We start from the raw sequence: 20000 nt of genomic DNA on the forward strand, positions 1-20000 counted from the left end.
CAGGCTATATAGAGTAGAGAGGCTATATACAGTAGAGAGGCTATATTCAGTAGAGAGGCTATATAAAGTAGAGAGGCTATATAAAGTGGAGAGGCTATATACAGTAGAGAGGCTATATACAGTAGAGAGGCTATATACAGTAGAGAGGCTACATCCAGACACCGGTTAGTCAGGCTGATTGAGGTAGTATGTACATGTAGACATGGTTAAAGAGACTGTGCACATATGATGAACAGAGAGTAGCAGCAGCAAATCGTTGGGCTCGGGTCGGGGTACCAGAGCTCTATTCTAGTCCAGTCCATCCTCATGTCGTCCACACATTCAAGAGCCCCTTCATATCACACGCTTTAGCACGACAGACTCCAGTAGACCAGGGTTCAAGGTTAATTCCAATCAATTGAAGAAGTACACTGAAATTACAATTCTCTTCAATGTCGTGTCCATGAGGACCATTTGGTAATAGGGATGACTTTCTGTATTGCCTGAAATTGACCCCAACCTTGCAACAGACACTGTCAGTGAGACCAGTTAGACCCCGTCTATTATCGATGTTATATTTGTAATCAGAATCAGTCTTCATAATCACTTCACAGTACAAAGTGTATCGATATCAATACAAAATGGTCATGTGAATCATTGTGATGATGACTATGCTATTTAGCTGCTCTTATGTAGCCATTGCCAGAGGCTAAGATCATTTGTATTTATTTATCCAGGCAAGTCAGTGAAGAACAAATTCTTATTTACAATGATGGCCTACAGGGGAACAGTGGGTTAACTGCCTTGTTCCGGGGGCAGAATGACAGATTTTTTACCTTGTCAGCTCGGTGATTCGATCTTGCAACCTTTCGGTTACTGGCCCAACGCTCTGCCTCAAAATGAGGAACAAGCCAGGGGCTAAGTCGACTCTGAAGAGAAGAGGCGATTAAACATTTCCCTGTCACTGACACAGCCACTGGCCTATGGGCTCTGGTCTAAAATAGTGCACTCTGTAGGGAATAGGGTTCCATAGGGCTCTGGTCTAAAATAGTGCACTCTGTAGGGAATAGGGTGCCATAGGGCTCTGGTCTAAAATAGTGCACTCTGTAGGGAATAGGGTGCCATAGGGCTCTGGTCTAAAATAGTGCACTCTGAAGGGAATAGGGTGCCATAGGGCTCTGGTCTAAAATAGTGCACTCTGAAGGGAATAGGATGCCATAGGGCTCTGGTCTAAAATAGTGCACTCTGTATGGAATAGGGTGCCATAGGGCTCTGGTCTAAAATAGTGCACTCTGTAGGGAATAGGGTGCCATAGGGCTCTGGTCTAAAATAGTGCACTCTGTAGGGAATAGGGTGCCATTTGGTTTCGCTTCCCGCTGTATTTGAGATCTGGTGAACATCGGCCAGGGTGGCCTGGGTAGGGTTTAGGGTTTCAGGTACATTAACCAGCCATGACAAAAACATGAGACACCTAATTTACTAGATCAGGTTTAATGTATAGGTCTAATGATAAACCAGACAAAGACAGACATAATGCACACACACACACACACACACACACAGCATAAATAGCTAGTGAACCATGACTGGTGCTCTCCTGTAGCTCATTTCACCACTATCTGACTTACCAGTAGTATCTGTAAAATCTGTAGTACCAGTAGTACCAGTAGTATCTGTAGTATAAGTAGTATCTGTAGTATCTGTAGTACCAGTAGTATAAGTAGTACCAGTAGTATCTGTAGTATCTGTAGTAAAAGTAGTACCAGTAGTATCTGTAAAATCTGTAGTACCAGTAGTATCTGTAGTATAAGTAGTACCAGTAGTACCAGTAGTACCAGTATTATACAGTGCCTTGCGAAAGTATTCGGCCCCCTTGAACTTTGCGACCTTTTGCCACATTTCAGGCTTCAAACATAAAGATATAAAACTGTATTTTTTTGTGAAGAATCAACAACAAGTGGGACACAATCATGAAGTGGAACGACATTTATTGGATATTTCAAACTTTTTTAACAAATCAAAAACTGAAAAATTGGGCGTGCAAAATTATTCAGCCCCTTAAGTTAATACTTTGTAGCGCCACCTTTTGCTGCGATTACAGCTGTAAGTCGCTTGGGGTATGTCTCTATCAGTTTTGCACATCGAGAGACTGACGTTTTTTCCCATTCCTCCTTGCAAAACAGCTTGAGCTCAGTGAGGTTGGATGGAGAGCATTTGTGAACAGCAGTTTTCAGTTCTTTCCACAGATTCTCGATTGGATTCAGGTCTGGACTTTGACTTGGCCATTCTAACACCTGGATATGTTTATTTTTGAACCATTCCATTGTAGATTTTGCTTTATGTTTTGGATCATTGTCTTGTTGGAAGACAAATCTCCGTCCCAGTCTCAGGTCTTTTGCAGACTCCATCAGGTTTTCTTCCAGAATGGTCCTGTATTTGGCTCCATCCATCTTCCCATCAATTTTAACCATCTTCCCTGTCCCTGCTGAAGAAAAGCAGGCCCAAACCATGATGCTGCCACCACCATATTTGACGGTGGGGATGGTGTGTTCAGCTGTGTTGCTTTTACGCCAAACATAACGTTTTGCATTGTTGCCAAAAAGTTCAATTTTGGTTTCATCTGACCAGAGCACCTTCTTCCACATGTTTGGTGTGTCTCCCAGGTGGCTTGTGGCAAACTTTAAACAACACTTTTTATGGATATCTTTAAGAAATGGCTTTCTTCTTGCCACTCTTCCATAAAGGCCAGATTTGTGCAATATACGACTGATTGTTGTCCTATGGACAGTCTCCCACCTCAGCTGTAGATCTCTGCAGTTCATCCAGAGTGATCATGGGCCTCTTGGCTGCATCTCTGATCAGTCTTCTCCTTGTATGAGCTGAAAGTTTAGAGGGACGACCAGGTCTTGGTAGATTTGCAGTGGTCTGATACTCCTTCCATTTCAATATTATCGCTTGCACAGTGCTCCTTGGGATGTTTAAAGCTTGGGAAATCTTTTTGTATCCAAATCCGGCTTTAAACTTCTTCACAACAGTATCTCGGACCTGCCTGGTGTGTTCCTGGTTCTTCATGATGCTCTCTGCGCTTTTAATGGACCTCTGAGACTATCACAGTGCAGGTGCATTTATACGGAGACTTGATTACACACAGGTGGATTGTATTTATCATCATTAGTCATTTAGGTCAACATTGGATCATTCAGAGATCCTCAGTGAACTTCTGGAGAGAGTTTGCTGCACTGAAAGTAAAGGGGCTGAATAATTTTGCACGCCCAATTTTTCAGTTTTTGATTTGTTAAAAAAGTTTGAAATATCCAATAAATGTCGTTCCACTTTATGATTGTGTCCCACTTGTTGTTGACTCTTCACAAAAAAATACAGTTTTATATCTTTATGTTTGAAGCCTGAAATGTGGCAAAAGGTCGCAAAGTTCAAGGGGGCCGAATACTTTCGCAAGGCACTGTATGTAGTATAAGTAGTATCTGTAGTACCAGTAGTATAAGTAGTACAAGTAGTACTAGTAGTACCTGTAGTGCCAGTAATACCAGTAGTAACTGTAATACCAGTAGTAACTGTACTACCAGTAGTAACTGTAAAACCAGTAATATCTGTAGTATCTGTGGTACCTGTAGTACCAGTAGTATCTGTAGTATCTGTAGTACCAGTAGTACCTGTAGTGCCAGTAATACCAGTAGTAACTGTAATAGCAGTAGTAACTGTAATACCAGTAATATCTGTAGTATCTGTAGTACCTGTAGTATGAGTAGTATCTGTAGTACCAATAGTACCATTAGTATCTGTAGTATCTGTAGTACCAGTAGTACCAGTAGTATCTGTAGTATCTGTAGCACCAGTAGTACCAGTAGTATCTGTAGTATCTGTAGTACCAGTAGTATAAGTAGTATAAGTAGTATCTTTAGTACCAGTAGTATACGTAGTATCTGTAGTACCAGTAGTACCAGAGGTACCAGTAGCACCAGTAGTATATGTAGTACCAGTAGTATCTGTAGTATAAGTAGTATCTGTCGTACCAGTAGTATCTGTAGTATCTGTAGTACCAGTAGTATAAGTAGTATCTGTAGTATCTGTAGTACCAGTAGTATACGTAGTATAAGTAGTATCTGTAGTACCAGTAGTACTAGTAGTACCAGTGGTATCTGTAGTACCAGTAATATAAGTAGTATCTGTAGTACCAGTAGTACCAGTAGTATCTGTAGTACCAGTAGTATCTGTAGTATAAGTAGTATCTGTAGTACCAGTAGTACCAGTAGTATCTGTAGTACCAGTAGTATAAGTAGTATAAGTAGTATCTGCAGTACCAGTAGTACCAGTAGTACCAGTGGTATCTGTAGTACCAGTAGTATATGCAGTGTATTCTGGGTTGTTTCAGAAGATAACAAAGAGCACAGAACAAACAACTTGATCAAATCAAACAACCAGCCGACGAGCCCCTCGGGAGAACACAGCAGACACTGACTGGTACTTTCGCTAAACACAACAACACATGCCTTGTTGTAAAATAAGGATAGGAAAACATCTACCATAACCTTACAACTACAACAACGTTATATCTACTATATCATTATATATACTATAACATTACATCTACAACAACGTTATATCTACTATAACATTATATCTAATATATCATTATATCTACTATATCATTATATCTACTATAACATTATTCTACAATAACATTATATCTACTATAACATTATATCTACTATAACATCTACTATAACATTATATCTACTATAACATTACATATACTATATAATTATATCTACTACAACATTATATCTACTATAACATTATATATACTATAACATTATATCTACTATAACATCTAATATAACATTATATCTACTATAACATGATATATACTATAACATTATATATACTATAACATCTAATATATCATTATATCTACTATATCATTATATCTACTATAACATTATTCTACAATAACATTATATCTACTATAACATTATATCTACTATGACATCTACTATAACATTATATCTACTATAACATTATATCTACTATAACATTATATATACTATAACATCACATATACTATATAATTATATCTACTACAACATTATATCTACTATAACATTACATATACTATATAATTATATATACTATAACATTATATCTACTATAACATTATATCTACTATAACATTATATATACTATAACATTACATATACTATATAATTATATATACTATAACATTATATCTACTATAACATTACATATACTATATAATTATATATACTATAACATTATATCTACTATAACATTATATCTACTATAACATTATATATACTATAACATTACATATACTATAACATTATATCTACTATAACATTATCTATACTATAACATTATATCTACTATAACATTATATCTACTATAACATTACATATACTATATAATTATATATACTATAACATTATATCTACTATAACATTATCTATACTATAACATTATATCTACTATAACATCTACTATAACATTATATCTACTATAACATTACATATACTATATAATTATATCTACTATAACATCTACTATAACATTATATATACTATAACATTATCTATACTATAACATTATATCTACTATGACATCTACTATAACATTATATCTACTATGACATCTACTATAACATTATATCTACTACAACATTATATCTACTATAACATTATATCTACTATAACATTATATATACTATAACATTACATATACTATATAATTATATATACTATAACATTACATCTACTATAACATTATATCTACTATAACATTATCTATACTATAACATTATATCTACTATAACATTATATCTACTATAACATCTACAATAACATTATATCTACTATAACATTATATATACAATAACATCACTGATTACACCATCAAACCACTCCACAAGGACACTATCACACCTTCACAAACATCACACCGTTACACAGAACCAGTGTTGCTCTCTCTCTCTGTTTCTCTCTCTCTCTGTTTCCGTCTCTCTCTCTCTCTCCCTCTCTCTCTCTCTCTCTCTCTCTCTCTCTCTCTCTCTCTCTCTCTCTCTCTCTCTCTCTCTCTGTCGCTCTCTCTCTTTCTCGCTCTCTTCCTCTCTCTCTTTCTCACTCTCTCTTCCTCTCTCAGTCTCTATCTCTCTCTCTCTCTCTCTCTTCCTCTCTCTCAGTCCCTCTCTCTCGCTCTCTCAGTCTCTCAGTCTCTCTCTCTCTCTCTCTCTCTCTCTCTCTCTCTCTCTCTCTCTTCCTCTCTCTCAGTCTCTCTCTCTCTCTCTCTCTCTCTCTCTCTCTCTCTCTGTCTCTCTCTCTCTTTCTCGCTCTCTCTTCCTCTCTCTCTTTCTCACTCTCTCTTCCTCTCTCAGTCTCTATCTCTCTATCTCTCTCTTCCTCTCTCTCAGTCCCCCTCTCTCTCTCTCTGTCTCTCAGTCTCTCAGTCTCTCTCTCTCTCTCTCTCTCTCCCTCTCTCTCTCTCTCTCTCTCTCTCTCTCTTCCTCTCTCTCAGTCCCTCTCCCTCTCTCTCTGTCTGTCTTAGCAAGAGTGCACAAAAATTACATCAGCAGCATCCTTGGTCAGAGGAGGGCTGGATGTGGACCAGATTGAGTGAACAGAAGGGTTCCACCCAAAATAGTACCCAAAAGTAGTGCACTATATAGGGAATATGGGCCCTGATCAAAAGTAGTGCACTATGTAGGGAATAGGGTGCTATTTGGGGCGCAAAAGGGAATAGAGGGAATTAAATTCAGTTCAATTCAAGGGGCTTTATTGGCATGGACAACATATGTTAACATTCAGTGACTCTAAGGGGGGGGGGGGACCCCAAGGGTGGTAGACTCTAAGGAGGGTGATAAGGGGGCAGACTAAGGAGGGTGATAAGGGGGCAGACTAAGGAGGGTGATAAGGGGGCAGACTCTAAGGAGGGTGATAAGGGGGCAGACCCTAAGGAGGGTGATAAGGGGGCAGACCCTAAGGAGGGTGATAAGGGGGCAGACTAAGGAGGGTGATAAGGGGGCAGACTCTAAGGAGGGTGATAAGGGGGCAGACTCTAAGGAGGGTGATAAGGGGGCAGACCCTAAGGAGGGTGATAAGGGGGCAGACCCTAAGGAGGGTGATAAGGGGGTAGACTCTAAGGAGGGCGATAAGGGGGCAGACTAAGGAGGGTGATAAGGGGGCAGACTCTAAGGAGGGTGATAAGGGGGCAGACTAAGGAGGGTGATAAGGGGGCAGACTAAGGAGGGTGATAAGGGGGCAGACTAAGGAGGGTGATAAGGGGGCAGACTAAGGAGGGTGATAAGGGGGCAGACTCTAGGGAGGGTGATAAGTGGGCAGACTCTAGGTAGGGTGATAAGGGGGCAGACTCTAAGGAGGGTGATAAGGGCCTAGGATAACTGGCCTAGGAACAGTGGTTTAACTGGTCTAGGAACAGTGGGTTAACTGGTCTCGGAACAGTGGGTTAACTGGCCTAGGAACAGTGGGTTAACTGGCCTAGGAACAGTGGGTTAACTGGTCTAGGAACAGTGGGTTAACTGGCCTAGGAACAGTGGGTTAACTGGCCTAGGAACAGTGGGTTAACTGGCCTAGGAACAGTGGTTTAACTGGCCTAGGAACAGTGGGTTAACTGGTCTAGGAACAGTGGGTTAACTGGCCTAGGAACAGTGGTTTAACTGGCCTAGGAACAGTGGGTTAACTGGCCTAGGAACAGTGGGTTAACTGGCCTAGGAACAGTGGTTTAACTGACCTAGGAACAGTGGGTTAACTGGCCTAGGAACAGTGGGTTAACTGGCCTAGGAACAGTGGGTTAACTGGTCTAGGAACAGTGGGTTAACTGGCCTAGGAAATGTGGGTTAACTGGCCTAGGAACAGTGGGTTAACTGGCCTAGGAACAGTGGTTTAACTGACCTAGGAACAGTGGGTTAACTGGTCTAGGAACAGTGGGTTAACTGGTCTCGGAACAGTGGGTTAACTGGCCTAGGAACAGTGGGTTAACTGGTCTAGGAACAGTGGATTAACTGGCCTAGGAACAGTGGGTTAACTGGTCTAGGAACAGTGGTTTAACTGGCCTAGGAACAGTGGGTTAACTGGTCTAGGAACAGTGGGTTAACTGGTCTCGGAACAGTGGGTTAACTGGCCTAGGAACAGTGGGTTAACTGGCCTAGGAACAGTGGGTTAACTGGCCTAGGAACAGTGGTTTAACTGACCTAGGAACAGTGGGTTAACTGGTCTAGGAACAGTGGGTTAACTGGCCTAGGAACAGTGGGTTAACTGGTCTCGGAACAGTGGGTTAACTGGCCTAGGAACAGTGGGTTAACTGGCCTAGGAACAGTGGGTTAACTGGCCTAGGAACAGTGGGTTAACTGGTCTAGGAACAGTGGTTTAACTGGCCTAGGAACAGTGGGGTTAACTGGCCTAGGAACAGTGGGTTAACTGGTCTAGGAACAGTGGGTTAACTGGTCTAGGAACAGTGGGTTAACTGACCTAGGAACAGTGGGTTAACTGACCTAGGAACAGTGGGTTAACTGACCTAGGAACAGTGGCTTACCTGCCACCCCAATTACATTTTTATGTTTTCTACTGCATCTATGTTTCTCTCTGCATTGTTGAAAGACCCGTTAGTATTTCACTGTTAGTCTACACCTGTTGTTTACCAAGCAATGTAACAAATACAATTTGATTTGATTTGACACATCTCTAATCTCCAACACAGCCTTGTTTAACAGAAGGTCAAAGTGTTTCGGATGGAAACCCAGACTGTAAAGGTGTTGAGTATATGAAAGACGCCAGGTCTCGGAGTGACAGTGTTTATGGAGGACGCCAGGTCTCGTAGTGACGGGGGTAATTTAGACAGGTTATAATGAAAAGCTCATTTCAGTTCAGATAGCAGGTGTTCTCTGCTCTTTATTGTCTCGTTATGGTGTGTGTGTGACGTGCGTGTGTGTGACGTGTGTGTGTGTGTGTGTGTGCGTGGGTGGGTGGGTGTGTGACGTGTGTGTTCCCTTTCATACAGAGGTGAAAGCAACATGTGTTTCCAGTTTGATATCTTCCCATCATATTCTATCATAGGAGACTATCCTGCTGCTTCCTGATGCTTTGGTTGATGTCTCTCGTACAGTATGTGTCTTTTGGTGATGCTTTGTCAGTCAGACAGCCATGGATGAGCTGGTCTACTCAATAGAGAGAGAGACAGAGAGAGAGACAGAGACAGAGACAGAGAGAGAGACAGAGAGAGAGAGAGAGAGAGACAGAGAGAGAGAGAGAGAGAGAGAGAGAGAGAGACAGAGAGAGAGAGAGAGACAGAGACAGAGAGAGAGAGAGAGAGAGAGACAGAGAGAGAGACAGAGACAGAGACAGAGAGAGAGAGAGACAGAGAGAGAGAGAGAGAGACAGAGAGACAGAGAGAGAGAGAGAGACAGAGAGAGAGGGAGACTATCATAGGCAGGGATTTAACCCCTCCCATAGTCCCAGAGAAACAAATAGACAGAGAGGTTGGAGCAGGGATTTAACCCCTCCCATAGTCCCAGTCTCTCTCTCATCTACCTTCCTCCTCCCAGCTCTCTCTCTCTACCTTCCCCCTCCAAGCTCTCTCTCTCTCATATACCATTCTCCTCCCAGCTCTCTCTCTCTCTGTCTCTCTCTCTCTCTCTCTCTCTCTCTCATCTACCTTCCTCCTCCCAGCTCTCCCTCTTTACCTTCAACATAACCCCCTTCCTCTCTCTCTCTCTCTATCTCCCTCTCTCGTCTACCTTTCTCCTCCAAGCTCTCTCTCTCTCATCTACCATTCTCCTCCCAGCTCTCTCTCTCTCTCTCTCTACCTTCCTCCTCCCAGCTCTCTCTCTCTCTCTCTCTCTCTCTCGTCTATCTTCCTCTACCCACCTCCCTCTGCCTCCAAAGAGCACGATGCACAAAGACCTCCACTCCTCGCTCTCGACCCCCCTCCCCTAGGGCCAGAAATCTACAAAGAAGGGGACATATAAACCCCGGTCCCCCATCCGGTCTCACTGTTACCATGTGTGAGGTTCTGTCATGACATCATCCAGCCTCCATACAGACAGACAGACCCTACATCCAAGCAGCCAGCCCCATTGACTCACTATGGACATGGAACAATATGCTAGGGGCGCATCCCAAATGGCACCCTATTGCCTAAGTAGTGCACTACTTTTGACCAGGACCCGTAGGGGAATAAAGATACCTAATATAATGTGGGGATAGTCTACCATGTGGGATGCAACGAGCGCCAGTGAACCAGTATGGACAGAGAACCGCCTGTTGAGAGCCTCTAAATAGGATGGTGGCATTGTGTTGGAGGGGCTTACAAGACAAAAGCTGGCACCAGGCACACAATGCTGTCCCATCGATGCTGTCCCATCGATGCTGTTCCATCAATGCTGTCCCATCAATGCTGTTCCATCAATGCTGTCCCATCAATGCTGTTCCATCGATGCTGTCCCATCGATGCTGTCCAATCGATGCTGTCCCATCGATGCTGTTCCATCAATGCTGTCCCATCAATGCTGTTCCATCAATGCTGTCCCATCAATGCTGTCCCATCGATGCTGTCCCATCGATGCTGTCCCATCGATGCTGTTCCATCAATGCTGTCCCATCAATGCTGTTCCATCAATGCTGTCCCATCAATGCTGTCCCATCAATGCTGTCCCATTAATGCGGTCCCATCAATGCTGTCCCATCAATGCTGTCCCATCAATGCTGTCCCATCAATGCTGTTCCATCAATGCTGTCCCATCGATGCTGTCCCATCAATGCGGTCCCATCAATGCGGTCCCATCAATGCTGTCCCATCAATGCTGTTCCATCAATGATGTCCCATCAATGCTGTCCCATCAATGCTGTTCCATCAATGCTGTCCCATCGATGCTGTCAAATCAATGCTGTCCCATCAATTCTGTCCCATCAATGCTGTCCCATCAATGCTGTCCCATCAATGCTGTTCCATCAATGCTGTCCCATCGATGCTGTCAAATCAATGCTGTCCCATCAATTCTGTCCCATCAATGCTGTTCCATCAATGCTGTCCCATCAATGCTGTCCCATCAATGCTGTCCCATTAATGCGGTCCCATCAATGCTGTCCCATCAATGCTGTCCCATCAATGCTGTCCCATCAATGCTGTTCCATCAATGCTGTCCCATCGATGCTGTCAAATCAATGCTGTCCCATCAATTGTCTGTGTTCCCATCAATGCTGTCCCATCGCTGTCCCATGTCTGTCCCATCAATGCTGTCCCATCAATGCGGCTCCCATCAATGCTGTCCCATCAATGCTGTCCCATCCTGTCCCATCAATGCTGTCCCATCAATGCTGTCCCATCAATGCTGTCCCATCAATGCTGTTCCATCAATGCTGTCCCATCGATGCTGTCCCATCAATGCTGTCCCATCGATGCTGTCCCATCAATGCTGTCCCATCGATGCTGTCCCATCAATGCGGTCCCATCAATGCGGTCCCATCAATGCTGTCCCATCGATGCTGTCCCATCAATGCTGTCCCATCAATGCTGTCCCATCGATGCTGTTCCATCAATGCTGTCCCATCGATGCTGTCCCATCAATGCGGTCCCATCAATGCTGTCCCATCAATGCTGTCCCATAAATGCTGTTCAATCAATGCTGTCCCATAAATGCTGTTCCATCAATGCTGTCCCATCAATGCTGTCCCGTAAATGCTGTCCCATCAATGCTGTCCCATCGATGCTGTCCCATCGATGCTGTCCCATCAATGCGGTCCCATCAATGCGGTCCCATCAATGCTGTCCCATCAATGCTGTCCCATCAATGCGGTCCCATCAATGCTGTCCCATCAATGCTGTCCCATCAATGCTGTTCCATCAATGCGGTCCCATCAATGCTGTCCCATCAATGCTGTCCCATCAATGCTGTCCCATCGATGCTGTCCCATCAATGCTGTCCCATCAATGCTGTTCCATCAATGCTGTCCCATCAATGCTGTCCCATGCTGTCCCATCTGTCCCAATGCTGTCCCATCAATGCTGTCCCATCGATGCTGTTCCATCAATGCTGTCCCATCAATGCTGTCCCCATCAATGCTGTCCCATGCTGTTCCATCAATGCTGTCCCATCGATGCTGTCCCATCAATGCTGTCCCATCAATGCTGTCCCATAAATGCTGTTCCATCAATGCTGTCCCATCAATGCTGTCCCATCGATGCTGTCCCATCAATGCTGTTCCATCAATGCTGTCCCATCGATGCTGTCCCATCAATGCTGTCCCATCGATGCTGTCCCATCAATGCTGTTCCATCAATGCTGTCCCATCGATGCTGTCCCATCAATGCTGTCCCATCTATGCTGTCCCATCAATGCGGTCCCATCAATGCTGTCCCATAAATGCTGTTCCATCAATGCTGTCCCATCGATGCTGTCCCATCAATGCTGTCCCATCAATGCTGTCCCATCCAAAAAAAAGTAAGTCTGAGGAGGGTTTCAACTTTAGAATGCTGCTGATTTTAAGGTAAACTTCTTGTAAACGCATTGAAACTTAAATGGTTTAAATTAAGTGGATGTGTTTTTGATGACATGGTACATTGCATTGTTGCTGTAAGTTAGCGGAGAGGTTACAGACAGGTCACGGTGGGGTCACGGTGAGGTTACAGAGAGAAAGACAGCTGTGACTGCCCTCCCTTGAACCCCCTCATCTGTATTCTGTGCTGCAGAGGAGCTGATTGGTCCACCGAACTCCCATGAACCCCCTCATCTGTATTCTGTGCTGCAGAGGAGCTGATTGGTCCACCGAACTACCAGGAACCCCCCCCCCCCATCTGTATTCTGTGCTGCAGAGGAGATGCTTGGTCCACCAAACTCCCATGAACCCCCCCCCCCATCTGTATTCTGTGCTGCAGAGGAGCTGATTGGTCCACCGAACTCCCATGAACCCCCCTCCATCTGTATTCTGTGCTGCACAGGGTGCAGCCCAAATGACCCCCTTCTTTCCTCTAAGAATAACTACGTTTGACTTTAAATCCACTGTTCTGTGAGACAAACACCAAACATGTCCTATTGCCTTCTGGTAGCATAAGGAAATCACTGTTCCTTGTCAAGTAATTACCATAGAAGCCAATCAAGACACATTGCTTGCGGAAATACAAAGTCTGTGAAGTGAAATAGTGGCGTTGTGTTTGTGTCCCGGCCGACTCCCTGATGACTGTAAAGATATGCATCTACACCAAGAAGATTACCACAGAAGGAATCCGACAGTACAAGGGCGTCCCAATGTTATTCCTCTCTCTCTATTGGTTAAGATGCAGAGATGGCTGTCACTCCCTCTCTCTCTATTGGTTAAGATGCAGAGATGGCCGTCCCTCCCTCTCTCTCTATTGGTTAAGATGCAGAGATGGCCGTCACTCCCTCTCTCTCTATTGGTTAAGATGCAGAGATGGCCGTCACTCCCTCTCTCTCTATTGGTTAAGATGCAGAGATGGCCGTCACTCCCTCTCTCTTTATTGGTTATGATGCAGAGATGGCCGTCACTCCCTCTCTCTCTATTGGTTAAGATGCAGAGATGGCCGTCACTCCCTCTCTCTCTATTGGTTAAGATGCAGAGATGGCCGTCCCTCCCTCTCTCTCTATTGGTTAAGATGCAGAGATGGCCGTCACTCCCTCTCTCTATTGGTTATGATGCAGAGATGGCCGTCCCTCCCTCTCTCTCTATTGGTTAAGATGCAGAGATGGCCGTCCCTCCCTCTCTCTATTGGTTAAGATGCAGAGATGGCCGTTCCTCCCTCTCTCTATTGGTTATGATGCAGAGATGGCCGTCCCTCCCTCTCTCTATTGGTTAAGATGCAGAGATGGCTGTCCCTCCCTCTCTCTCCTGGTTATGTTGCAGAGACAGAGGCCAGTGCCATATGACAGGGCCTATAGGGCTGGTCATAGCTACTGTAAGAAGGGCCTATAGGGCTGGTCAAAGTTACTGTAAGAAGGGCCTATAGGGCTGGTCATAGCTACTGTAAGAAGGGCCTATAGGGCTGGTCAAAGTTACTGTAAGAAGGGCCTATAGGGCTGGTCATAGCTACTGTAAGAAGAGCCTATAGGGCTGGTCAAAGTTACTGTAAGAAGGGCCTATAGGGCTGGTCATACTTACTGTAAGAAGGGCCTATAGGGCTGGTCATAGTTACTGTAAGAAGGGCCTATAGGTACTCCGTCCTTAGATACTCTATACTGAACAGATATAAAACATTAGCTAATATGCTCTATACGGGCTAAATCTCCTCTCCCGTAATACTCAGCAGGTTGACGTTTATTGTCATGAATCTTGTCCTGGAGGCAGAACTGAGAGATTTACCCTTAGATAGGCCAGCTGCAAAGTCAAAATTAGCAATATTTTATATTGGCTATAAAATTTGTGAAAACCAAAATGAACTTTTTGGTCGTAATTTAAGGTTAGGGTTAGGCATTAGTATTAGCAGCGTGGTTGAGGTTAGGGTTAGGCATTAGGATTAGCAGCGTGGTTAAGGTTAGGATTAAAATTAGGTTTAAAAATCAGATTTTATGACTTTGTGGCTGTGCCAGCTAGTGACCACTCTCTACAGAGGTGCCTCCAGAACAACATTCATGAGGGGAAAAATGCCAACCTGCCTATACTGACTGTGTTGTCCTCAAGCCTCATCTCCTATGTTAACAATACGTTTCCATAATGAAGCCATGCTATTTCTGTACCAAAACATATTCAACATATTTACATTATCAAATATGAGATAGGATTACATTTTGTTATTTTGTTTCTGTCGGTTATTTACCAAAACAATCGGCTATATCGGACTAACATTTGAATTGGAGTCGATGACAATGTAATACATAAAAGACGATAAACCTCAACTTAAAGCAATCCACATATTTAACCATGGATCACGTTCTGATTGGCCAGTGAGGGGGTCAAACCTTGACACACCTTCAACTTGTTTATTCATCAAAACTCCGCCTTTTCACACCGCATCCAGCTACTGCGCCCATAATTCCGGTTGTGAAAATAGCAGAGATATTTCTGACACACCCCTGAACTTATAGTGCTATCACCAGCACTTGGATGTACAATTGTGTTAGATTTGTTAAAATACAACCCCAAGGTATTACCTCCTACACCCCCTGACCTTTCCAATACTCCTTTTCTCTTCACACCCCCTGACCTTTCCAATACTCCTTTTCTCTACACCCCCTGACCTTTCCAATGCTCCTTTTCTCTTCACCCCCTGACCTTTCCAATACTCATTTTCTCTACACCCCCTGACCTTTCCAATGCTCCTTTTCTCTACACCCCTGACCTTTCCAGTACTCCTTTTCTCTACACCCCCTGACCTTTCCAATGCTCCTTTTCTCTACACCCCCTGACATTTCCAGTACTCCTTTTCTCTTCACCCCCTGACCTTTCCAGTACTCCTTTTCTCTACACCCCCTGACCTTTCCAATACTCCTTTTCTCTACACCCCCTGACCTTTCCAATGCTCCTTTTCTCTACACCCCCTGACCTTTCCAGTACTCCTTTTCTCTACACCCCCTGACCTTTCCAATACTCCTTTTCTCTACACCCCCTGACCTTTCCAATGCTCATTTTCTCTACACCCCCTGACCTTTCCAATACTCCTTTTCTCTACACCCCCTGACATTTCCAATGCTCCTTTTCTCTACACACCCCCTGACCTTTCCAATGCTCCTTTTCTCTACACCCCCTGACATTTCCAATGCTCATTTTCTCTACACCCCCTGACCTTTCCAATACTCCTTTTCTCTACACCCCCTGACATTTCCAATGCTCCTTTTCTCTACACACCCCCTGACCTTTCCAATGCTCCTTTTCTCTACACCCCCTGACATTTCCAATGCTCATTTTATCTACACCCCCTGACCTTTCCAATACTCCTTTTCTCTACACCCCCTGACCTTTCCAATGCTCATTTTCTCTACACCCCCTGACCTTTCCAATGCTCCTTTTCTCTACACCCCCTGACCTTTCCAATGCTCCTTTTCTCTACACCCCCTGACCTTTCCAATGCTCCTTTTCTCTACACCCCCTGACCTTTCCAATGCTCCTTTTCTCTTCACACCCCCTGACCTTTCCAATACTCATTTTCTCTACACCCCCTGACCTTTCCAATGCTCATTTTCTCTACACCCCCTGACCTTTCCAATGCTCATTTTCTCTACACCCCCTGACCTTTCCAATGCTCATTTTCTCTACACCCCCTGACCTTTCCAATGCTCATTTTCTCTACACCCCCTGACCTTTCCAATACTCCTTTTCTCTACACCCCTGACCTTTCCAATACTCATTTTCTCTACACCCCCTGACCTTTCCAATGCTCATTTTCTCTACACCCCCTGACCTTTCCAATGCTCATTTTCTCTACACCCCCTGACCTTTCCAATGCTCATTTTCTCTACACCCCCTGACCTTTCCAATACTCCTTTTCTCTACACCCCCTGACCTTTCCAATACTCCTTTTCTCTACACCCCCTGACCTTTCCAATGCTCATTTTCTCTACACCCCCTGACCTTTCCAATGCTCCTTTTCTCTACACCCCCTGACCTTTCCAATGCTCCTTTTCTCTACACCCCCTGACCTTTCCAATACTCATTTTCTCTACACCCCCTGACCTTTCCAATACTCATTTTCTCTACACCCCCTGACCTTTCCAATGCTCATTTTCTCTACACCCCCTGACCTTTCCAATGCTCCTTTTCTCTACACCCCCTGACCTTTCCATATCACCTTTTCTTTACAGCTGTATGATTATGTAAATTAACCACATCAGTCTACCTAAATACCTGACGCTACAAGACTAAAGACTGCATAAAGGCCATGTGATTAAAAAACGTTACAGACCACCTCACTATGAAGCATATCGGTATGCAGCATAGAAACTACATTCTACAACAGTTTGGTAAAAACAAGCATTGTGATTGGTTGAGATGTGTTCTAAGCCATATATATATATACACCTATGATGCCATTTATGGCATCTTGTTTTCTGTACCATCTGAGAAGTCCCTGCTCATCTATTGTCCCTATCAGCCCCTCTGAGAAATCCCTGCTCATCTATTGTCCCTATCAGCCCCTCTGAGAAATCCCTGCTCATCTATTGTCCCTATCAGCCCCTCTGAGAAATCCCTGCTCATCTATTGTCCCTATCAGCCCCTCTGAGAAATCCCTGCTCATCTATTGTCCCTATCAGCCCCTCTGAGAAATCCCTGCTCATCTATTGTCCCTATCAGCCCCTCTGAGAAATCCCTGATCATCTATTTCTCATCAGCCCCTCTGAGAAATCCCTGCTCATCTATTGTCCCCATCAGCCCCTCTGAGAAATCCCTGATCATCTATTTCTCATCAGCCCCTCTGAGAAATCCCTGCTCATCTATTGTCCCCATCAGCCCAGCCAACCAATTTATTAACTTGATGTCCACTGTAAAAAGCATCTAGACATTATTTCTCCTTGCTTCTAGCCTAACATTTGGGTTTCAACAACAGGAGTTTGTACAAACAGTGCTGTGTGTTTTTCGACAATTGAAACATTATTTCAATATTGAAATTCAACCTCCATTGTCATACTGAGAATTAACGTATCAGGAAAGACAAAAATAAAAAAAATCTCAGCCAATCGAAATCATGAATCAACATAATTTTTTTCATGGCTGTATACTGTATACAAAGAGATTTCAATAGAACAACTGGTCAAACGATATGAAGTGCAGCTAGTTTTCTGTCTTACCAGCTTCAGTTTGAAGTGATTGCGTTAGCTGTGTTGTTGGCTAGCTCCTCAGTACAGTGTCCTGACGAGTGACCTTTTTTCGCCTGCTCGTCATTATGGACGTATCCACAACAGCTTAAAACAAACGCAAATGCAGTTACTTTGCTGTTATTCTAGCTGCATTGTTTGACGTGACTGTGTTTGCCGTAGTTGTTCTAGCTAGCAAACAAGGAAGAAGATCGTTGCCACGGAACATTTAGAACGAACGACTTTGGTCGTGTCCATATAGACCGTAGCACAGCCGTGCTAAACATTTTTTAAATGTTTTCTCGTTTACAATTACTTTATTAAAATACACAGGGTATGCAACCAAAATGGCACCCTATTCTCATTGGTCTCTGGTCAAAAGTAGTGCACTATTAGGGAATAGGGTGCCATTTGGGATGCACAGCAAACAACACTTATAGGTCCTGTTCTGTACGTCAACAATGAGTGTCCGAGGAAATGGGGACTTGGTTTTTTGACTCGAGCCAGTCATGACATGAAGAAGGCTAGGGAACGGGGGGGGGGGGGGGGGGGTAGATGAACTAAATTAGGCCATATGCTAAATATTTTAGGGAAGCTCATCTATTATTGACCAATGGCTGTACCTTACTGAACAGGCTGGATATCAAGTTTCTCTGCAGTCTCCCTAACACCATGGCTAAGACTTCTCTTCATAACCTGGGATCCCAAGAAACCAGGCCAGGACAATGGACAAGAGAGAGGTGACCGACCAATCAAAATGCTTCCAGACTCCAGCCGTAATAAATCCCTCAAAAAAAATCCCTAAAAAAAAGAAGTAATTTGTGGTGTCTCCCAGGTTCTTTCTAGCCTAGCCATACCATGAACATTGATCCTTACATTTGTCTAACTGTACAATGGTATAGCAACACACATGCAACACACATGCAAGCTACCCTAGCATAGGCAATGACCTTGTACTGTTTGTAACATTTTTCTAAATTGCTTCCGTTCCCAAAATAATAATCATTTTATTGTACAATTCTAACCGTATGAAAACCAATCTATTAAAAGACAGAAACGCGCACGTACAGTTCAACAACCACCCTCAAAAAGTGAAAATCACATGACCTAATGCCTCCACACGAACGAGTAAAGGAAACCGCAAATGAACGCCCGGTCAGATTTGTTCCTTTGTTTCCCGTAATTGACTGTTCAGTGGAAGGCTGTCTGGGGGCACTGTGGAGGCATAATAACGTGTGTGTGTGTGTAATCTGGCTGTTTGAGGGCACTGTGGAGGCATAATAACGTGTGTGTGCGTGTGTGTGTGTAATGTGGCTGGCTGAACACTGTGGAGTCATAGCATTAAAAACAAAATGGCTGCCTTCCATTGTGATTTGGTTTTAACATCGTATATGCAAGTGAAAATGTAAGCATGAAAGAATATTTAACAACATTGTTGTTACTGTAGTAATGACAGTGTTTTTTTACACAGTGTGTGTGTGTGTGTGTGTGATACTCACTGGTTGTGTTTCCTGACATCTGGATGATGCATTTGCTGTCCTTCCCCATCTCTCTGGAGTTGAAGGGGCGGACCCGCACCGCCACCTTCACAGAGGCCCCGGACATGGTGCCTCCTGCCTGGGACCAGCCTGCTCGGAGAGCCTCTCAAAACGAGCCCAAACACAGAGTCCGGGATACGGTGCCTCCTGCCTGGGACCAGCCTGCTCGGAGAGCCTCTCAAAACAAGCCCAAACACAGAGTCCGGGATACGGTGCCTCCTGCCTGGGACCAGCCTGCTCGGAGAGCCTCTCAAAACGAGCCCAAACACAAAGTCCGGGAGACGGGTATAGCAACACCTGAAATAGAATAAGAAGAGTCCTGCTTAATTTTGAAGTGCATCAAGGCTTTATAAAGCCTTCATATAGCACGACATAGATGCTTCACAATTCAAAAAAATAACGTCGGAGGTCAACACAGACTTATATATCTTATATGTTGTTGTTCTATGAGATAATATCAGTCAGTTAACATGACCTTTACGTGATTTATGTGTTTTAAAAAATTCACCAACAAAATACATTAGCTAACGAAGATTAATTCATAGAACAAAATATTCCCTAAGCCAGACCTTATTTTTGTGCGTTTACCCCCCCCCCCAAAAAGAAAACATTGTTAATTTTCCTCATCGACTTTGTCCAACTAACCATGGCGGAGTTAGGTCCAACAGAAAGACGCCTGACAATTTGTCTCTTTTGAACAT

The 20000-nt window shown here is 43.7% G+C and overlaps 1 protein-coding gene across 1 annotated transcript in view; it reads right to left on the reverse strand.

The window, feature by feature from the left end:
• Nucleotides 1-20000, reverse strand: part of LOC139416564 (kinesin-like protein KIF1A) — a 146445-nt gene that overhangs the window by 111842 nt on the left and 14603 nt on the right. Inside the window, exon 2 of the mRNA XM_071165380.1 lies at nt 19261-19596. Coding sequence (XP_071021481.1) covers nt 19261-19366 — 106 coding nt within the window. The 5' untranslated portion in view covers nt 19367-19596. The remainder of the gene's footprint in view (nt 1-19260; nt 19597-20000) is intronic.

The sequence above is a fragment of the Oncorhynchus clarkii genome, chromosome 1, assembly GCF_045791955.1.
Source record: "Oncorhynchus clarkii lewisi isolate Uvic-CL-2024 chromosome 1, UVic_Ocla_1.0, whole genome shotgun sequence".
NCBI lineage: Eukaryota > Metazoa > Chordata > Actinopteri > Salmoniformes > Salmonidae > Oncorhynchus > Oncorhynchus clarkii.